This window comes from Polyergus mexicanus, unplaced genomic scaffold (genome assembly GCF_030449975.1).
Source record: "Polyergus mexicanus isolate NDT 795.1 unplaced genomic scaffold, iyPolMexi1.0 SCAF_2, whole genome shotgun sequence".
Classification (NCBI taxonomy): Eukaryota; Metazoa; Arthropoda; class Insecta; order Hymenoptera; family Formicidae; genus Polyergus; species Polyergus mexicanus.
Genome location: NW_027223322.1, coordinates 1,298,353 through 1,316,858, shown reverse-complemented (window position 1 = coordinate 1,316,858; position 18,506 = coordinate 1,298,353). Strand labels below are relative to the sequence as shown.

At 31.4% G+C, this 18,506-nt stretch overlaps 1 protein-coding gene and 1 long non-coding RNA gene across 10 annotated transcripts in view; one reads left to right on the top strand and one right to left on the bottom strand.

The window, feature by feature from the left end:
• Positions 1–18,506, top strand: part of LOC138942937 (uncharacterized) — a 105,778-nt gene that overhangs the window by 7,544 nt on the left and 79,728 nt on the right. The gene's annotated exons all lie outside the window — the stretch shown is intronic.
• The window catches only part of Con (leucine rich repeat protein connectin), a 122,753-nt gene continuing 105,816 nt past the window's right edge, over positions 1,570–18,506 (bottom strand). For 7 of the 9 annotated variants that reach the window (XM_070313375.1, XM_070313407.1, XM_070313380.1 and 4 more), the window contains 6 exons: positions 16,984–17,044; positions 6,983–7,549; positions 6,213–6,706; positions 5,194–5,370; positions 4,485–4,606; positions 1,570–3,091 (listed from right to left, as the gene is read on the bottom strand). In XM_070313375.1, coding sequence (XP_070169476.1) covers positions 2,849–3,091; positions 4,485–4,606; positions 5,194–5,370; positions 6,213–6,706; positions 6,983–7,542 — 1,596 coding nt within the window. In that variant the 5' untranslated portion in view covers positions 7,543–7,549; positions 16,984–17,044 and the 3' untranslated portion in view covers positions 1,570–2,848. Of the gene's footprint in view, positions 3,092–4,484; positions 4,607–5,193; positions 5,371–6,212; positions 6,707–6,982; positions 7,550–10,036; positions 10,228–16,983; positions 17,045–18,506 lie in introns of all 9 variants that reach the window. The other 2 variants (XM_070313388.1, XM_070313429.1) reach the window with 2 other exon arrangements.

The following is an 18,506-nucleotide window of genomic DNA, read 5'->3' as shown; positions in this document are numbered from 1 at the left end:
GTTCGAATATTAATACTATAGAGTCACTATATGTTCCATATTATTAATATCTTGTATTTCTTCCTAATCGATTATTGCGTTTATGCGCTCAAAGAGAAAGAGAGAGGGAGATAGAGAAGGAGAGAGAAAGAGAGGAGAGAGTCGCGCTTTTTATAATTTTTTATCTTTTTTACCGTTTTTTTTGTTCTGTGTCCAAAGGTTAAAATATCAACCTATTTAGTTTTAAGTTTTTGCGCGAAAAATGCATTTTAATCAAACAGATTATTATATAAATGCATAGATTTGTTGAAAAGTCATTCGATAAATATTGCAAAGATAATGTCGCATTTATAACTTTGTAAGAATGATGCTAGATATTAATGATTAAAAACGCTTTTATTGTTCAAAAGACTTGTTTCAATTTTATTTTATGCGCGCGCATATTTTATTTTATGCAGAAAATATATTTTGTAAAATAAACAATATATATTTCTTTTGTACTTAGCGCAACATCAATTTTATATATACATACATATAAAAGAAAAAAACAAGATAGAATAAACAGATGATACAAAATTGAATCAGTTATTACGAAAAGAACATGAGTCATCGCTATCAAAATCAAATTAGCAATGCCATGTAACTTTTTAATTTTCCATACGTATTGCGTAGAACATTAATTGAAGTACTAATTACAAAGATACTTACTTTCTCTTATAAACAGTTTTAATCAAAGAAACATGTTTCCATGACTCGTTAAAGTTAAGAAAAAATTACCAAGCAGTCTTACTGTTTGTGATTAATAATTACTTATTTATATTCCTATATATATGTATATACAATGTATATCAAATAATATATATTAAATTAATAATATAATAAAATTGTTAAGTGTATATGTGTGTGTGTTGTGCGCGCGCGCGTATGTAAACGTGAGAAGGAAAAAAAACAATGTTCTTTGATCTAAAAAAAAAAAAGAAAAAAAAACTTCTTTTTTAAAAAGATATTTAGCTAACTTATATTGTTCTCGTAACAATTCAGCTGTTTTGTTTTTCAATTTTTGTTGAGAAGTATATTAAAATTATGGTGGTATTAAATCTCGACACTTGTAATCGTATTGTATCCGTTTAAATATTTTTTAGAAATTTTATTTTGATGTCGATTCTTGATGTGAAAGATGCCATATTTACCATATACGATCGTGCCGGTGTGGCCACAGCTACTTACCTATCATTAATAATCATTAGTTTTTAATCAATTGTCATAAATATATATAATAAACCAAAGTCTAAATAGTATTAATTGCAAAGTACTTAATGGGGGACGACAGAATGCGTACTATTTAATAGTTTATCATATCGAATGAAAAGTTATAATAAAAAAAAGGAAACAAAAGAAAAATGTCATGTAAAAAATTTATACAAAAAATTTTAAATCTATCCGTACATTTATATTTGTAACGTTTATATTTTGCAGCATTCTGTAAAAAATTATAAAAGATTGGCAGGAAACCAATAATAGAGGTATAGACATATCAAAATTTTGAAAAATTGTCTTTAAAATTAGAATAAATAAAATTAGTGGCGAAAAAAGAATGAATATTATTTTAATCACAAATGAATAATTCGAAAATGTGTTGCCTGTTATCAATTTCTCTATATTTAAGTTTTCAATATATATTGCAAATTATACCTATTATTATTAATAATTCTTGATGTCGTTTTACGATCATGTCATTTTCGGTATTTTGGAGCTATTGTAAATATAGCTGTTGGATAGACGCATCATTAGCTGAGATCAGCCAGAATATAATGACTATGATCTAATAATAAGTGGCAGTGTATCACGCAAGCGTAGTATGTTAACGAGAGAAATGGCAGTGTTGCACGTTATAGTGTAGAGTCTTTTTAAATTTTATCCCTTTAATTTTGATACTGCTCCACATTCTATGAACGCTAATGTCGCGTCCCTTTTATATTATAATGGGCAAATCACACGATGGCATGCTCGGTGCAAGTCGATTGAGCAGTTCGCACTGTAAAGAGGGTATATCTATTAATTTTTTTTTTCCCAAGAATATTCCGTTTCTATTCCCCAGAGGGTCCCCACGAGACTATACTATATTTAGTATTCTTATGCATACAGTGACGTGCATAGAAGTATATACTGTACGAATACAATAACGATGTACAGTAATATAAGGCCCAAAAGCGCGTTCGCTCGCACGCGCGCGCGTGAGTGTCACACTGAACTAATTTTACGTAAAATAAAACTGAATAGAAGCTTATCATTTTGATGTGAGCATTTTGGCATATATTAAAAATGCAGCGAACACATTATATCTTGAAAATAATATTTTGTCAATTGGCTCGTTTACAGAGTCTACGTGATAGAACGCTTCGCATAATGATGAACTCTTTTACAGTATGTGTATTATATATGTCAGGTATACGTATAAAATATACTTAAAAAATTATCGAACTTTAAAAATTATATACAAACACGACTGTGCATATTGATTTGGACAGATGACATGACTTAGTGACATTTTATTGATATGCAACCACGTTTGTGCGCGACACTTTTTCGGGAATTCGGGAATTTTTTCAGACAATCTTTATAATTCATTAAACGATAATTGCAAGCGCTTTGGGATATCTCAAAGGTACGTTTCGAGTCAGTGTTAATTTTCATATGTAAGTGCATATGTATATATACATACACATACAAACGCAAACGCTTTCACATGCACACATCTACTGTCATACATTCCAGTTTCATTTATGTGCGATTTTCTTTTTGCTCACTCGGGGATATCAGGACACCGAATGACGGTTTATGCTGCTTTCTTGAATACATATAGTTGGTTCTATGTGGAAAAAAGTATAGATAGCAATAACAATGAGAGGGTAGCGAGGACGGACTGACCAGCCTGAATTGAGATCGAACCGGAACTAAACCAGCTAGAGCCAGAAGAACCGACGCGTGCGTTTTCATGACGGCTGGATGGCTGCTCAGAGGCCATTAAATCTTCCCGCGAAATCTCCGGGCATGGTAGTTCCTCCGGCTTTAATTCAAACAAATGCTTTTTACAGCACTTCTTGTCGTTGATCTGCAAACAAAAATCAGAATCATTAATAAAAAAATTGAAAAATTTTTCTTACAAAAGTCATGAAATATTAAAAAGTGCGCGCCGATGGAGAATAAAACTTATATATGTATATATACTACATAAGAGTAATACTCAAAAAGTTTTAACTGTCGCTCGTTAGTTATTAAAATATTATTAATAAAGATTTGTGAAAATCAAGGTTCAAACGTAAAAAAATTGATAATGGAAAATTTAATATTGAATACAGTTTATATAGATATTTCTACCTCCTGTACTGCACGCAAATTGCCAAACATGCAGGTCTTTATATAGGGCATTCAAAAATTGAAAAGTGAATATATAATAAATGAGGAAAGAAGCTTCGTATGGGCTTGCAACATTTCGCGCAAAGCGAAGTTCACTCCACATCACCCGGTGCTTCCGAAAATAAACCAATGTGTGAGCATGAATTCTACATTAGCTGCATATTTACATATTTCAGTGAATACGTAGGTCCTTCCTCTTTCATCTCTTCGCGAAAAAATTCTGGCCTAACCCAAATCTATTTCTGATTTGAAATTAAAATTGTGTGCGTGTGTATGTATAGAGAGAAAAAAGATAGATAGATTGAAATAGATAGAAAGATAGAAAGATAGATAGATAGATAGATAGATAGGTAGATAGATAGATACATAGAAAAAGAGAGAGGGAGGAAAGGAAGAGAATAGAAAACTTAATATTAAACACACATATAAATTATACAAGCATCTTTCTTTCTCTCATAGATTTATTTTTTGCTGATAATAAAGTATATATACAGATGATTCATGAACCTAAAATAACGGATCATGCGTGGCTAAAAATTGTACTGGATAATGTTACTGACATAAGTACGAGTAAAGCTGAGGATAAATATAGAGAATTTAGCTCTAAGAACTATAGTAAATATAATGTAGACAAATTTATTAGATTAGTGGAAGATAAAGTAAAGCAAGGTAAAGGTTTGAAAGTCAATGGGAGAGCGAAGAAATCTGTCAACAATATAATAGAATGCGCTGGACTTTACAGCATCTATAAAAACAATTAAAAATTCCAAAAGTATGAAAAGGAGAAAAGCGATTTTCAGATGATATAAAAAAAAAGCAGTGGCTAGAAGGGAAGATGACGCTATGCGTAATACATATGATTCGCATATGGTGATATTATAATGTATGTAAATTTCAAAATATGTACATTCTCATCGTTTCGAACTATGAATTTGAGCACATTCTTGACATAACGCAATAAATTGTTAAAATCAAAATATTCTTTTATTATTATATGCAATCCCAGTTAATATCATTATTACAAAGAAATTTAAAAGATTGGGTATACATTAGCCGTCATGTGCAATACAAATTGATATGTATCTTACCTTGTCGTATAAATTCGAATTTGAAGAGGAATTTTCGTCGTCATCCTCGTCATTATAATTGTTGTCATCGGCCTCACTGTACTCGTTACCATCATCTCTCGAATTATCAGGAAAATATTCCTCTGCGATAATGAAATTATATTCTAAAGAATAAGTTACATATAACGTATGAAGGAAATCTCTAATTCCCTCTCTTTCTCTCTTTTTTTACTACCTTTTCTCTCTTTGTTGTGATTAAATTGACTTGATCATGGGTGGGACATTTATAAACATTATGACATTTGTTATATCCTTATTCATAATACCGACGAGGCACTGTTAAAGACGACCAGTCATGGGCAAATTTTTTTAATAAATAATGAGCGATTAAAACCTTTCAAAGACTGCGAGTTACATAAGAAAATTTGTAAAAATCAAAATAATTGAAAAAGTATATATTAATGTATATATAAAATGTGTATTAAATATTAAATATTAAATATGTATATATTAAATTTTCAATTCCCCCACAAGGATAATTTATTTTTTAATTTTTGTCAATGCATATGTATAGAATTAAATCTTTAGATTTAGCATGTACTAAATAAAGAATATTTTTGCCCACACGCATACTAGATCGTATAAATTTTACAATTCACATTTTCGGCACAAAACTACAATTCCGCTAAAAGATATTAATATATATACATGTGCATAAAACGAAACTTACTAGTAATTTCAGGCGATTGATTTTTTCCTAGACCTTCGTTATTGAACTTCTGTGTTGCGTTACTGCTCTCAAGAAAACAAGTCAGCTCCTCTAGGGCATTTCTTAGTTTCGTGTTCTTTGTTTCATTTCGCAAGCCCCAGATCCATGCAAGCTTGCAGTCGCAGATCAGATTGTTCTCTGTAAACAAATACAACAATGTAATTGTAGCAGCCTTATGAAAAAAATCACGGCAAAGATCAAGACTCAAATCAGCCTTGCTAGAAATTATTCAATTGAAGCAGGAACTAACGGATAAAAAAAATTTTTTTTTCTTTGTTTGTCGTTGACAGTATTGAGCGAAGAGATCAATTTTTGTTTAAATATATAGATAAGCATTTTCAATTAACTTACATATGAGTGTAGATCGAAGAGTTTGAATCAAATACAGTGTTCATTTTTTATTAGTTTTATCTACGTAATGTGGCGCTAAATCGAAGTCTATTATAATTTCATTATTTTTGATTATTATGATTAACATAGTTGCGTTGCTACGAGTTATTTGAAAATTCTATTTGGCATAATGATACCTTTTTTATCATTTTGAGCTCAAATGTTCTTGCAAAATATGTTTAATCATAATTTATTTTCTACCTGCAAACGTTCTTTAGTGGATAATAACTTGATAGCTTTCTAGATGAGTTTTTTTAGTTATTTTCAATGACTATTTTCAATACCTTAAAAAAAAAAAAACTAGAAAAGTTTTAAGTATATATACGCTGACACTTCATTGTTCTCAATAGACCAAGTTTCTAGTCGATTGATCAATTAAAAATATGGTTACTGCTATTATATTAGAATAACTAATATTACAGTTTATTGATAGGAACTAAGTTTAAGCTATATTCTATTCTCAAAATGACGATGGATCATATAATCAACTTGAGACAAACTACATCAAAAATGCCGACTGTTCAATATCGCTGTGTATACTTCTACTACGACTTTACTAATAATATAAGAATAACAATTAAAATACTCACCGCTCAGATAGAAGTGACTATTGGTGTCGTAAAGATTGGTTACGATAGGTTTAATATTATCGAAGGTCATGGTCTTCAAGTAATTTCGCCTCAAATCTAAAAAGTAAACACCCGGTGCACCAGCCAGGAAATCTTGCGGCAATTTCACTAGCAGATTCTCCCTGAGCCGTAGCTTCTGAAGATTGTGCATACCGTCGAATGCTCTTTCAGATATATACGTAATTATGTTTTGATCAAGTTCAAGCTCGATTAGTGCCGACATCTCAGCAAAGTTGCGCTTTCCGATCATGGCGATTTGATTGTTACGCAGATCAAGACGTAGTAGATTGCGCAGACCGTAGAAAGTTTCGTGCGTGATACTCGTGATTTGATTACTGCTTAACTCGAGCTCTTGCAGTAAGCTCAAATGCTTAAATGCCCTGTCGCGCACGGTGCTTATATTGTTTTGGTTCAGATGCAGTTTGCGCAGACTCGGCAAATTGACAAACGTGTCTCTGTAAACAACCATTCAAAATCATTGGATATGTGTGTGTGACTATATATGTATATCTACATATATGTATTGTACGCACATATATATATATATTTTTTTTTTTTAATTTATTGTCATTATTGTAACAGAGTAATAATGATTCTACGGCAGCTGTTTGAAATATAATTGAAAAAAAAAAAAAAAAAAAAAAAATTTAATCGATAAGATTTTATAAAATTCTAATAATATTCGCTGTTGATAATTTTGCTGATAATTATTAACTGTCAATTATCCATACCTATTAATCTCGGAGATGAAATTTTCATCGAGATTGATGACAGTAAGATCCCGCATATTCTCGAAAGCGTTTTTGTGTAGCGTGGAGATGGTGTTGCGGTTGAGATTGATCTTGACAATACCGATAATATTACTAAAAGTATGTTCGACAATCTCATGAAAGTTCGCATACTGGAACGTAACGGTGTGTAAGTTCTTCAATTGATACAGTAGCTGACTGGGCACATAATCGAGGCTATCGATCTGGCGCACCGTAAACGCCAATTCTTTCAGATGGATCTGCGACGTAAAGTAACTCCACATGGGATTGTCACGCTCGAGCTTGCTCATCACCCAGCAATCGGCATTCGTAACATTTTGCAGACCGTTATTGTTGCAATAGCAGTATATCGGTGCCTGCTGAATCTGAATGTCACAGATATTTATCTCTTTTGACTCTTTCGTCTCCTTCGCGACAATCTTCTTTTTACCGCGTAACTGTCTCGTCACTGCCAGACTTGATGATACAAATAAGATTGTCAATAGCTGAAGAATGAGGAAAGTATAGAGAAATTGGCGCATGATGAATCTGAAACAAATAATTAACAATTTTGCTTGTGAATATTGTGCTACAATATTTATTTATTGTAATTTATTAATATATATTGTAATTTATTAATAACTAAAAATTAATTTAAAAAAAGGCGCCAAGTACACGCGCGTTTCGTGAAAAACTTATATTATTCTAAAAAATTGTTTTATTACGAAACAGCGTTATTTTAATCTGTACAAAACAATGTTATCTTAGTTTAAAAATGCATTATTATTTGAATGATTTTCAATAAAATATATTCAAATTAATAAGATCTTTAACAATATGCGTAAGAATTTAATCACTGTTTAATGTAAAATCACTGTTCCTCCCCATTTTGTAATTTTTCTTCTTTTTTTTTCCCCTTATATACAGATATTCACACTTTCTCACAATTCAATAGCGAGGCTCTTATTTAAGATTATCTTATCATAATAATGGCGGTATTACAAATAATGACAATTTCAATGATAATTCAAAGTGACAGGGCAGATGATATTGCATAGCGATCCTTTTGTCGCACAATAATATTTGTTCCCAAACTTTCAGAGCTTCAGAACGATTTTAGCGTACACGCGGCGTATTTGCGAATTTCGCCAACTTTCCTTTACCGTAACTCAGCTTATTTAATTATTGTCAGAGCAGCAAGCGAAAGTTTCGACGAAAAGCCAAGGATTCACAAGTTTCAGATCAATTTGAGTTTTGTTCAATTTTCCTGATGGTTTCCTGCCTTCTCTCTCTCTCTCTCTCTCTCTCTCTCTCTCTCTCTCTTTCTTTCTTTTTTTTTCTTTTCTTTTTTATTAGTTATCAAGGTATTCGACACACGAATAACATATTTAGTTAATCTACTGCAAGACAAAATCTCCATTTAATGTCATATGTCGCATAAAAACGTTGATTCTGTTTAAATTATTTCGTATTGAAATTTGTTTAATTCAGAAAGATACAGACATTTAATCTAATTGTATATATATATATATAAATTTTGATTTATATATATTGCCCTTGGATTGATGTCGATATCCCAAGATTTACTCGCCAACTCTTATTCACTAATTGCACTCATGCTCGTAAATAAAGAAAGTAATTTATTTGAAAAAGAAACAATAACATTTATACAATAATTTGAATAAGTAAACTCAAAACAAAGAATAAAGAATATCTGCGGAATAAACGGAAATGTATCCACAATGTACAATCGCAGTCGAAGATTTTTAAATCTCTACTCCTGTTCATTATTCGTAAGCGCGATTAACGAGATTATTGAGATTTGTCTTAATCGGAAAACGAAAAAAATATTGTCTAAATAAATTTCTATTATGCAACATGTATCGAGAATAAAATATGATTGAAGTTACAAAAGTTCTTTTCTCCTATGATAGAGAAATATTTTGAAATTAAGTACCAAATATTCCAATCATAAGTATGTGTGTGTGTGTGTGTGTGTCCGTGTCTATATTTTAATCTATGCATATTGTATACATATTTTTTAAGAATAATTTTCTCTTATTCTAAATTAGAAAGGAGTTTGCGTATAATAGTATATATACGAGAACTCGCGCCTAGTGTTTCGCGATCAAAATAAATCACAAAGCTGGCAAGTATCAGGCGAATGTAGCCATAGTTACGTAAACGTGCCGGATGTAACATATGCAGATAACGCGCGGAAGTTTTTAAACAGCGTACTCTTGGGATACTCATAATATTTCGTGAAAGTGCAAGATAGCCGCTATTTTGTTTCGTACTTTTCTTTCCGATTGCGAGCGAAACTCGTCTTGGAAGGTGCCGCACGTGTTGCATAAAGACAGATGCGAGTCCAGACTTGTTGCAGTGTTGTTGCAGGGTTGTTTGCATTTAATTTCAACGCAACGGAATTGTTACTATGATACTTCGTAAAGTTAATACTCTTACGCGACGATAGCAGTTGCGTTGAATTACACTGATTCGTCCTTAAATTGTGAGCGTTTAATTACTTTGCAGTTATAAAGATAAACATTTCTTCGTAATTGAAAAACATTTCTGAAACAACATTATTCTTCTCATTATATTCTCCTTTTTAATTTATATTTATATATCTTCTCTCTTTCTCTCTCTTCTTCTCTCGCCACAATTTTCGATAATTTCAATTTAAAGTGACACATATACCGGACCAAGAATGATAATAGCGTACGAAAGTGGTACTTGCTGCTACAAAAGACGCAACGTCACGGCGGAGGTAGAAGCATATGAATATATACGGTATGTCGGTACGTTTAATATAACTTTACAGTTGGCCGAAGTTTCGACACAACGCGATTGCCATCGCGTCGTCCTGTGAAAATTATCCACGACATCGTGGTCCATTCGGCGTGCATGCTCCGTTGCTGTATGCTAATTGTGCCTTGATGCAATTTGAGCCACACTCAAGCGAAGAAAGAGAGATGCATAGAGAGAGAGAGAGAGAGAGAGAGAGAGAGAGAGAGAGAGAGAGAGAGAAATACTCACACGTGCAACACGAGTTGTTTATTCCAAAAGTTAGACGAGTCGAGAGACGCTACAAATTTAATCTTTCATTTGCTAATGTCGCTCTCAATTCTTATCGATTCCTTTGTGCCATAATGTTTTCAAATTAGACAAATCATAAATCTCGTTTTTCTCTTTACGCTTTACTCTTTTTTTTTTTATCGAAGATCTTCCTGAAATAAAACCAATGCTGAAACGTCAGGTTTGATAATAGATGGCGAATAATTTATGTGTTTTTTTTTTATTTTACTCTTGTAATTAAAGGAAGAAATAAATGAGAAAGAGAGATAAGGAGAAAAATATGCGTACGAATACATATTGGTATATTTCCTAGAGAGGAAAATATAGATACGCAACATTATCGTGAGTTATAATAACAAAATGAGTTTTTGAATAAATTTCAATTAAGTAATGATTTTATTAATTTAACCATTGAAAAAAATCTACTAAAGATATTTTAAGCTCGCGCAGCAGCTACAATGCTAATACGTTAATACGTTGCAAATTAAAATCGCTTGATAAATTTAATTAAAAGCGTTTGCAAATCCAGATACTGTATTATTCATTAATGAATTCGCGATTGTAGAGAGATATTCGCGAAGGATGACACACCTCCATCTCCCTCTTGCTCCCTCCAATCAACGTTCAAGCATAATGTAATTGAAAATTCTCGCGGCGTAGTGATGCGTTATGGGAATTATCCCGTATTTTCGAAGCGCGCATAAGCACAATTTCGTTATGCTAATCATATTTCGACTACGATCCGTTAGATTAATTAGATTGAAAGATTTATTTTGACGATTGGAATTTTTTAAATAAAAATTTCCATTATAATTCTTATGTAAAAGTTCAAACGTAAAATTAGAACACCGTATATGATATCCTCTATTATTTTTTCCTCTTCCAATATCTCTTCCGATGCAATATCGAGAACTTATTTATGACGATGAGAAGACCCAAGACGATCGAAGCGCGCGCGTATTGTACTTTTATGCTAATGAATGGTGGCACGATTTGGCCTTTATTACAGGCCATACATCCGTACTATGCAAAAGAAGGACGCAATATGTTTTTGGAATGCTCGAATGCAAATAAAGTAAAAAAAAAAAAAGAGTATGATAAAGGGAGAGGGATCGGGGAGCTATTCTCTCACGTGACTACGATCTAAGGAGAAAACCACTGTATAACTACGACGAAAGCTTCTTGAGATTATGCCTAGACATGATCCAGCATAGATCGTAGGCTGGGAAGGAGGAGGGGTCTAGCTAGCGTATGCAAATTTCCCTGGCAAACTGCTTGGCATTTGCATAAGCTTACAGATAACGACGCGTTAGAAGTAGAAGCCTTTCCTTCAGATTCGTTTCTGCGGCTTTTCTGACTGAAGGAAAAAACGTGGTATCGATCTTTCGGACGAGAATAATTTGATGGATATCGTACTTGGAACTTTTTAATGTTTTAAAAATTGATAAAAGTAACGACGTCGGTGAAAGAATTGAGTTCGTATTCTACGACGACAACAATGGCCCCGCACCTCATCGACTTCTTTTCAAGCATCATGTTTTTTACAACATATCGTAAAAGAAAGTAGAGACCGGTAGCGCCTGAGGAAAAAATCGAGAACGCCCTTATCGATAATGGTATGGTGTCGAGAGCGTCCGTAAAGGCAGTTCGTTTATCGAGAAGATATGGAAGACACCTGAACTAGATGTATAGTTTGATGCACCAGGCATATGATGAGCTTTTTCTTGATCGAGCAAGCAAATATGAGCAAGAGTTCGATTAGCTATGGCGTCGGAATTCAAATACCAAGGCAGTAGATAGCGATTTTGAAAAAGGACATTATTTCATCTTATATGCGAAAAAAAAAAATAAATAAAACCTCCTGATATCAGCTTGAAAAATTTTTTGTCTAATTTATATCATTCATATTAATTAAAAAAGTTTTACATGTATGGTTGGCAGACTAGCAATTTTCCGAAAGCATAATTTTACGTCCTATATAGAAAAAATAAGAATTAGTTTCTTCAAATAATAATAATAAAATTATCCCTTTCTTCACATATAATTTCTACTTTTTATATTAATACTAATTAATTTTTTTTTTATATTAATACTAATTAATATAAAAAAATGTATTTTTTTTTAATAGTTGATAAATCAATAAAAAGAGATTTTTTTCTAGAGAAGTTTTATTAACAGCATCTCATTAGCAAATAAGCTTTCCTCCTCTTCATCGGGTCGTCAACGATTTAATTAGATCGCACGCGACAAGTGAAATTCTATGACGTCGACGTCATTGACGACGCGTTGCCGCCCCTTCAAGAAAGTAAAGCCATTTATAACTTAGCTCTTACGAAAATTTTCATTACTCGTATTTCAATGTGCTCGGAAAGAAGCTATGTTTGTTTGACGGCCGCGAATTCGAGAAAATTAGAGTTTTTCCACCTCGGTGGAAGTGCGGGACAGCCTGATTTGAAAAATTGGTGTTTTTTTTTTCTTTAAACGATAATTAAATTCAACTTTCTCATACAAAATGCTTCTCTTTTCGCCAATATATTAATAATAATATAAAAACAGATCTGACATATTCTGTGCTTAAATATTTATTTTTATTATATATTAATCATATATTATAGGAAATGGAATAAATATTACCGCAAGAGAAAAAAATTTAAATAATAGGGTTGGGGAGGGGGAAGAAATTTTTTCTAGAAAAATTTTAAAATTGAATATTCAATTGGAAAAACTTTTCAATATTAATTTAAAAATAAGCTTTCTTAAGGATTAAATAATCATTAGATTACATAATTTTTCAATTAAAAGAAACGTGAGATATCTATATGTATAATTATAATTGTGCGTAGATTGACTTTGCTTCCCCATTGGGTAGATTTCACACATCGAGTAGAATATTGATGTTATTGCACTTGAAACATAGACCCGCTTCGATGCAATGTTGCCGAAAAATGTGTACATGTGTGTATATGTCTGTGTGTTTGTGTATATACGTGCGTGCGTGCGTGTGCGTAAGTGTATATTCTCCCTTCAGTCATATATCACGTATATCAGTCGTGGAAGTGCCGGTCGAAAGAGCGCCAGGGAAGTCGAACTCTTATTGCCATAAAATATAGCGATAGAGCGATGATGTAGTAGCCAGGTCAGGTCAGGAATTTTCAGCGCGACGATTGCCAGAAATGCCGAGGAATTGGATTAATATCTCGATATAGAAATTGTCGATATTAACGAATACGAAATAGACGATACATTATTAAGCCTTGCGAAAAATAAAGTATTTATGACTGCTTTATGTTTAAATTAAAACACTTATGAGAAATTATAATTAATTTATTAATTATAATTTCTATTTATAAAAAAATTAACTATTTATAAAAAAATTAGAGAAAATATATAAGTATTAAATTTTTAAAATTTATATAGAAAAAGAAGTTCTACGTATATATATATATATATATATATATTTTATATATCTGATTTTGCTAGAATATTTTATTAAAAGAGAGAGATTATTATATTTGACCAAATATAAAATCTAATCAAACGCAATCAAATCTACGAGCAGTAAAATGCGATCCAAGACGATTGTGTTTTGCGAAGCGAATTTTTTTCCAATTCCTCAATATCTGTACACATGCTTGCACCTTTGTTGGAAATTCGACCTGCTTTTGAAGCATTCCAAACTATACTACGTTCCCTGAGGACCTTAGGCTGGGTTTTCCTGCATCGAAAGAAAGGCGTGTAAGTCGATTTCTCTACCACGGAGTGCTGCCTAAGCGAATCAAACCTGAATTTTTCAAGTCTATCTCAAATATATTCAAATGTATACCGATGATCTTTTTTAGTAGGAACAAAAAATTGATGAAATAAATGAAAACAATACAACAATTTGCAACAATAATATAACCGTATCGAAAATAATATTAATAATAATAAATAGATTCAATAATAAAAATAATAATAAATAACAAATTTATTCAATATATATATATATACAGGGTGTATCTGAAATGATGCACTAAGCTTTAAGAGCGTATTCTAGAGGTCAAAATAAGACTTTCTTTTCTTATAAACATGGGTCCCTCTCAAATAAATCCCTCTCCGAGCTAAAATTCGAAAATGTGTCGGCGGAGGTTTTTATTTTTTCAGTTTAGTGGCTTACTTTACTTCACAATTTACTAGGCTATACCAAATTTCAACCTTCTACCATTTTTTTTTCCTGAAATACAGCCAATTTTTAATTTTTTCCCCAAACTTTAGAGGCCTCTAGCCCCGAACGAGGGTTCATTTGCGGACCCATGTTCATAGAAAAAAGCTTTATTTTGACCTCTAGAATATCCTCCTAAAGTTTAGTGCATCATTTCAGATACCCTATATCTTTCTTCTTAACTTTTTTAAATACTAGATCGTTTTTTAAATGTACGCAGATTTTGTTTATTTTAAGAAAGTTAAAAAGCGAAAGGTTTCATATAAAGTTCTTCAGTTATACCGTGATTTTGTTTCACGAATCACCGAATTTTTGTTGTCCAAAACAACGCACATAATATAAAATTTGTGTTCCTAAAAGACGCGTTCATGCGAAAAGAAGCCGAAAAGAGAAAAAAGAAAAAAAATCGATCGGTTTCGTTTCTTTTAGCAAAAGTAATTTTTTCATATTTCTCTACAAAAAGAATGTAGCAAAATCTGATATTGGTTCCGAGTACGTTTCTGCGCGTATATGTTGAGTCGTTCCGCCGAGGATCGTGCAGTTAATATTGTATGTTCAAGATGGAATTTTTTTTTTTTTTTTTTTTTGCTTAACGGTAGTAGAAAATATTTATATTCCTTAATAGCGTCTTACGATAGATAAATATTAGTAAGAATTCTCTCTCAATCGCCTTTCAAATATTTCGCAATATATTAATTTCTTATTTATATTACATTTTTTGATATACAATAACATATATATATTTTTTTCCTTTATTGATTTTTTAAGGGATATCCTTCATTTTTATTAATATTTTATAAAAATCTTATAAAAATATTTTAATAAAATTAAAATTGAAGCAAATCGGTATATTACTTTTTAATTTTTTCACAAAATAATCGTATATGTGTATGTATGTATATATATATATAGCTAGATAAATCTATGGTTTCTTAAATAAAATGTTCATAGGTTTTATATTGAATTCAATCAATATTTCTTTATAACAATTTAATTCAATATCATATTCCTCAATACTTTTTCAAATATTAAATATAATAATTTTCTAATATATTTTAATTTAATTTTCAATATTTATTAATTCGATCCAGATCAAATATTAATCATTTCCTAGAAACAAATTAAAACTAATTAAATATCAAGCCTCATTAATTAAAATCAAGTGAAGGATGCATCAATCATCATTAGTAATTAAATCCAAGTCAATCAAGTATCATCTTTACTAATTTAATAATATAATCAAGCTCAAGTAGAGAAATCGCGATAATGTTCAATATTAATGCCTAAGATTAAGACAAATCTTAAATACATCGTAAGATATCATGGTCGGCTCGAAAACGTGATTTACAATCCCAGCTTGCCTCAAAAGTTATGAGGGTAAAGCCGTGATTCTCAGCTACGGGGTAGAGGGGGGTTGTTTGCACTCTGCATTTAATATCATGTATTTAATTCCCCGTAGGATGCATTTCAGGAAGGAAGGTGACCTGCGTTAAGGTAAATCTAGGCCGCGGGTATGACAGCGGCTTTCACAGCCGGGAGGATTTCCTGCAAGCGGGAACGAAGACAGCACCCCGAAGAGACCGGAAGCATGGCTACGATGGTAATTCCTGCGCGCGAGGTGGAATTAAGGGACTCCCGAACAAAAATGGGGCAAGGGCGGGGGAGGGGGGAGGGGGCGGGGGAAAGCGTGAGACGCGTGATTTAAGTCGTAAGCGGCGAGATAACGCCATCCTCAGCGTCGTAATTTCGCCAAGACGAACGATTATTGGACGAACTTCCGCGCATAATGCGCCGATGCTACACCTTCACATCCCTTTTCTTCCTAATCAATTCCAAAATGTATCTCGAAAATTTGAAGAAATATAGATGACCATGTATTTCTTCTTTCTAGTTAATGGAAATGGATGTAATTGATAAAATAAATTAACAATTAACTTATGTTTAATTAATAAGAAATATAATTGATTGATGCCTGATTAATTAAAAAAATTAATTAACATTTTCATATATAGAAAAAGTTAAAAAAATATATTATACACTTACTTCTGTATATTAGACTTAAATTTAAATTCAAAATAAGAAATTAATTATATTATTACTTTGAAGAAAAAAAAAATATCAATCCAAAGTCAAGAGATCGATAACAAAAACGACGGGAGACATTAATCGATCTTGATTCAATAATCGATACGATTTTACCTCGTTCGCAATTTTATCATATACATTATATACATTACACAATCAGTCAAATATACATATATTGCTTTATCAGTTTGTTGATTTATAGTGCTACTAAGAGTTGATTATGATAATAAAAATTCCTTGCTTTATTATGAAAGCATTATATGCATCTTGCAATTGTGAGAAACTCCGGTTGTAACAATGAGTCTGGTGGATTTTCTGTGCTACTTATTTTTTTCCACTTTCCCTAAAGCTTAAACACACATTTATTCTGCGTCAAATACAGGAAGGAAATGCAGGAAGAAAGGAAGAAAGTACAGTTAAAATGAATAGCCCTATTATGTTTCTATGTCTCCTTTAGAAAATGCAACGTTAAAATAAAAGCTTCCAAGACTTTTCTTGAAACACCGTTGTTATTTGTAATTCGTAGGTTTATTTTAAAGTCAGCTGTTTAATCATAATTTAACTTCTACACAGTAAATGGGAAAATTTTTATTATATCAAATAATTGTTCAATAAACTTAACTGTATGATGAAGATCTCTCACTGAAATCACTGTCGTGTCTGTACTCGAATATCTTTCGTATCTGTAAAAAAAGATAAATTAATCTTATTAGAATTATTGCAATAAAGGATTATACAATATTATGCGAATATATTTATATTATCAATATTATTTATTATTGGTCTATATATAACGAATGAATGAAACAGCTATGATGTAAATATTACGTTGAATTATTTTTTTATGGCTAAATTTTTTTTCTCTTAATTTATATCTCTATTCAAATTGTTTAATTTAAAATATTTAAACTCGTTTTCCCAAAATATCATTTTTACACTTGTGCTGTTATTACACTCAGTTTTCAATTATAAATTACAATGTCTTAATATTCTGTCGAAAAATATTGAGAAAGAAATTAGAGCTACGAAATGTTCATCTATAACTATTAGCGAGGATAAGTTTAGTGGGAAGTAGAAGGTGCATATACAATGGAATTTTCGCCGGCAGCAATTAAGAGTAGAATTTGCAAATTACGCCATAATATGCAGTGACAGAGAGGTAAATGTCTGCGAGATGATTTAAGAAAAAAAGAGATCAAACGAGAGGAAGAACGAGAGAGAGAGAGAGAGAGAGAGAGAGAGAGAGAGAGAGAGAAGACAAATATAACAAGTATGATGAAGATACCCGCGCAAACTATAATATCGCGAGCAGAGAGAGGAGCGATATTTAAGATGAAATATATATACGAAATACGATGCAATGCAACGAAAGATATATCCCAGCGATGCCAACTAGAGGAGATTAGATCTCGGCGATTCGTTTCGAAATTAAACTCGCTTTAATCCTGCGCAACTCCTACGATTAATCTTCCCGCGTACTCTTCAGCTTACAGCTCTTAGATTCCAAAAGTAGCTTTGTTTTCTTTTGTATTAACTTTGCGATCTGTTGAACCGTAAGGTTCATTAAAATTAGCCTTTTTTATTTTTCATTTTTTCTTTGTTACGCTTGCCTTTTTTTAAAGAACGTTTAAAATTTTTTTTATTTTATTTTTTTTACAAGTACGTTTACCCCATATTGACATTAGTACTACTACATTTTGTAACGCAATAGCAAAAGCAAATTTAGACAATTCGAGTATTATTTAAATATAATAATAGTATAAGGCAATATAGAAAGGCTACTATGAATGAACAGAGAAAAAGAATAAAACATTTTCATATTTATATATTTTAGATACATATATATCACGTTATCAATTATTAATAATAATTATAAGCATTATTAAATTGTTACATTATTTTAATTAATTATGCTAATTTAATTAATATATTATGATATTATTTTTTACCATTTATACAAAATCAATTCAAAATCTATTCAATACGTAATAAAACGGAGCTGTCTTTGACACATTTGGAGATAGAAAAAAATGTCACAAAGTATAATTAAATAGTTTTAGGCTCTCTTAACATTTTTATTTATCTTTATTTATGTCCCTGGGTATAAATGCAATTGGAATTACAATTATATTTTTTTGTGAATAG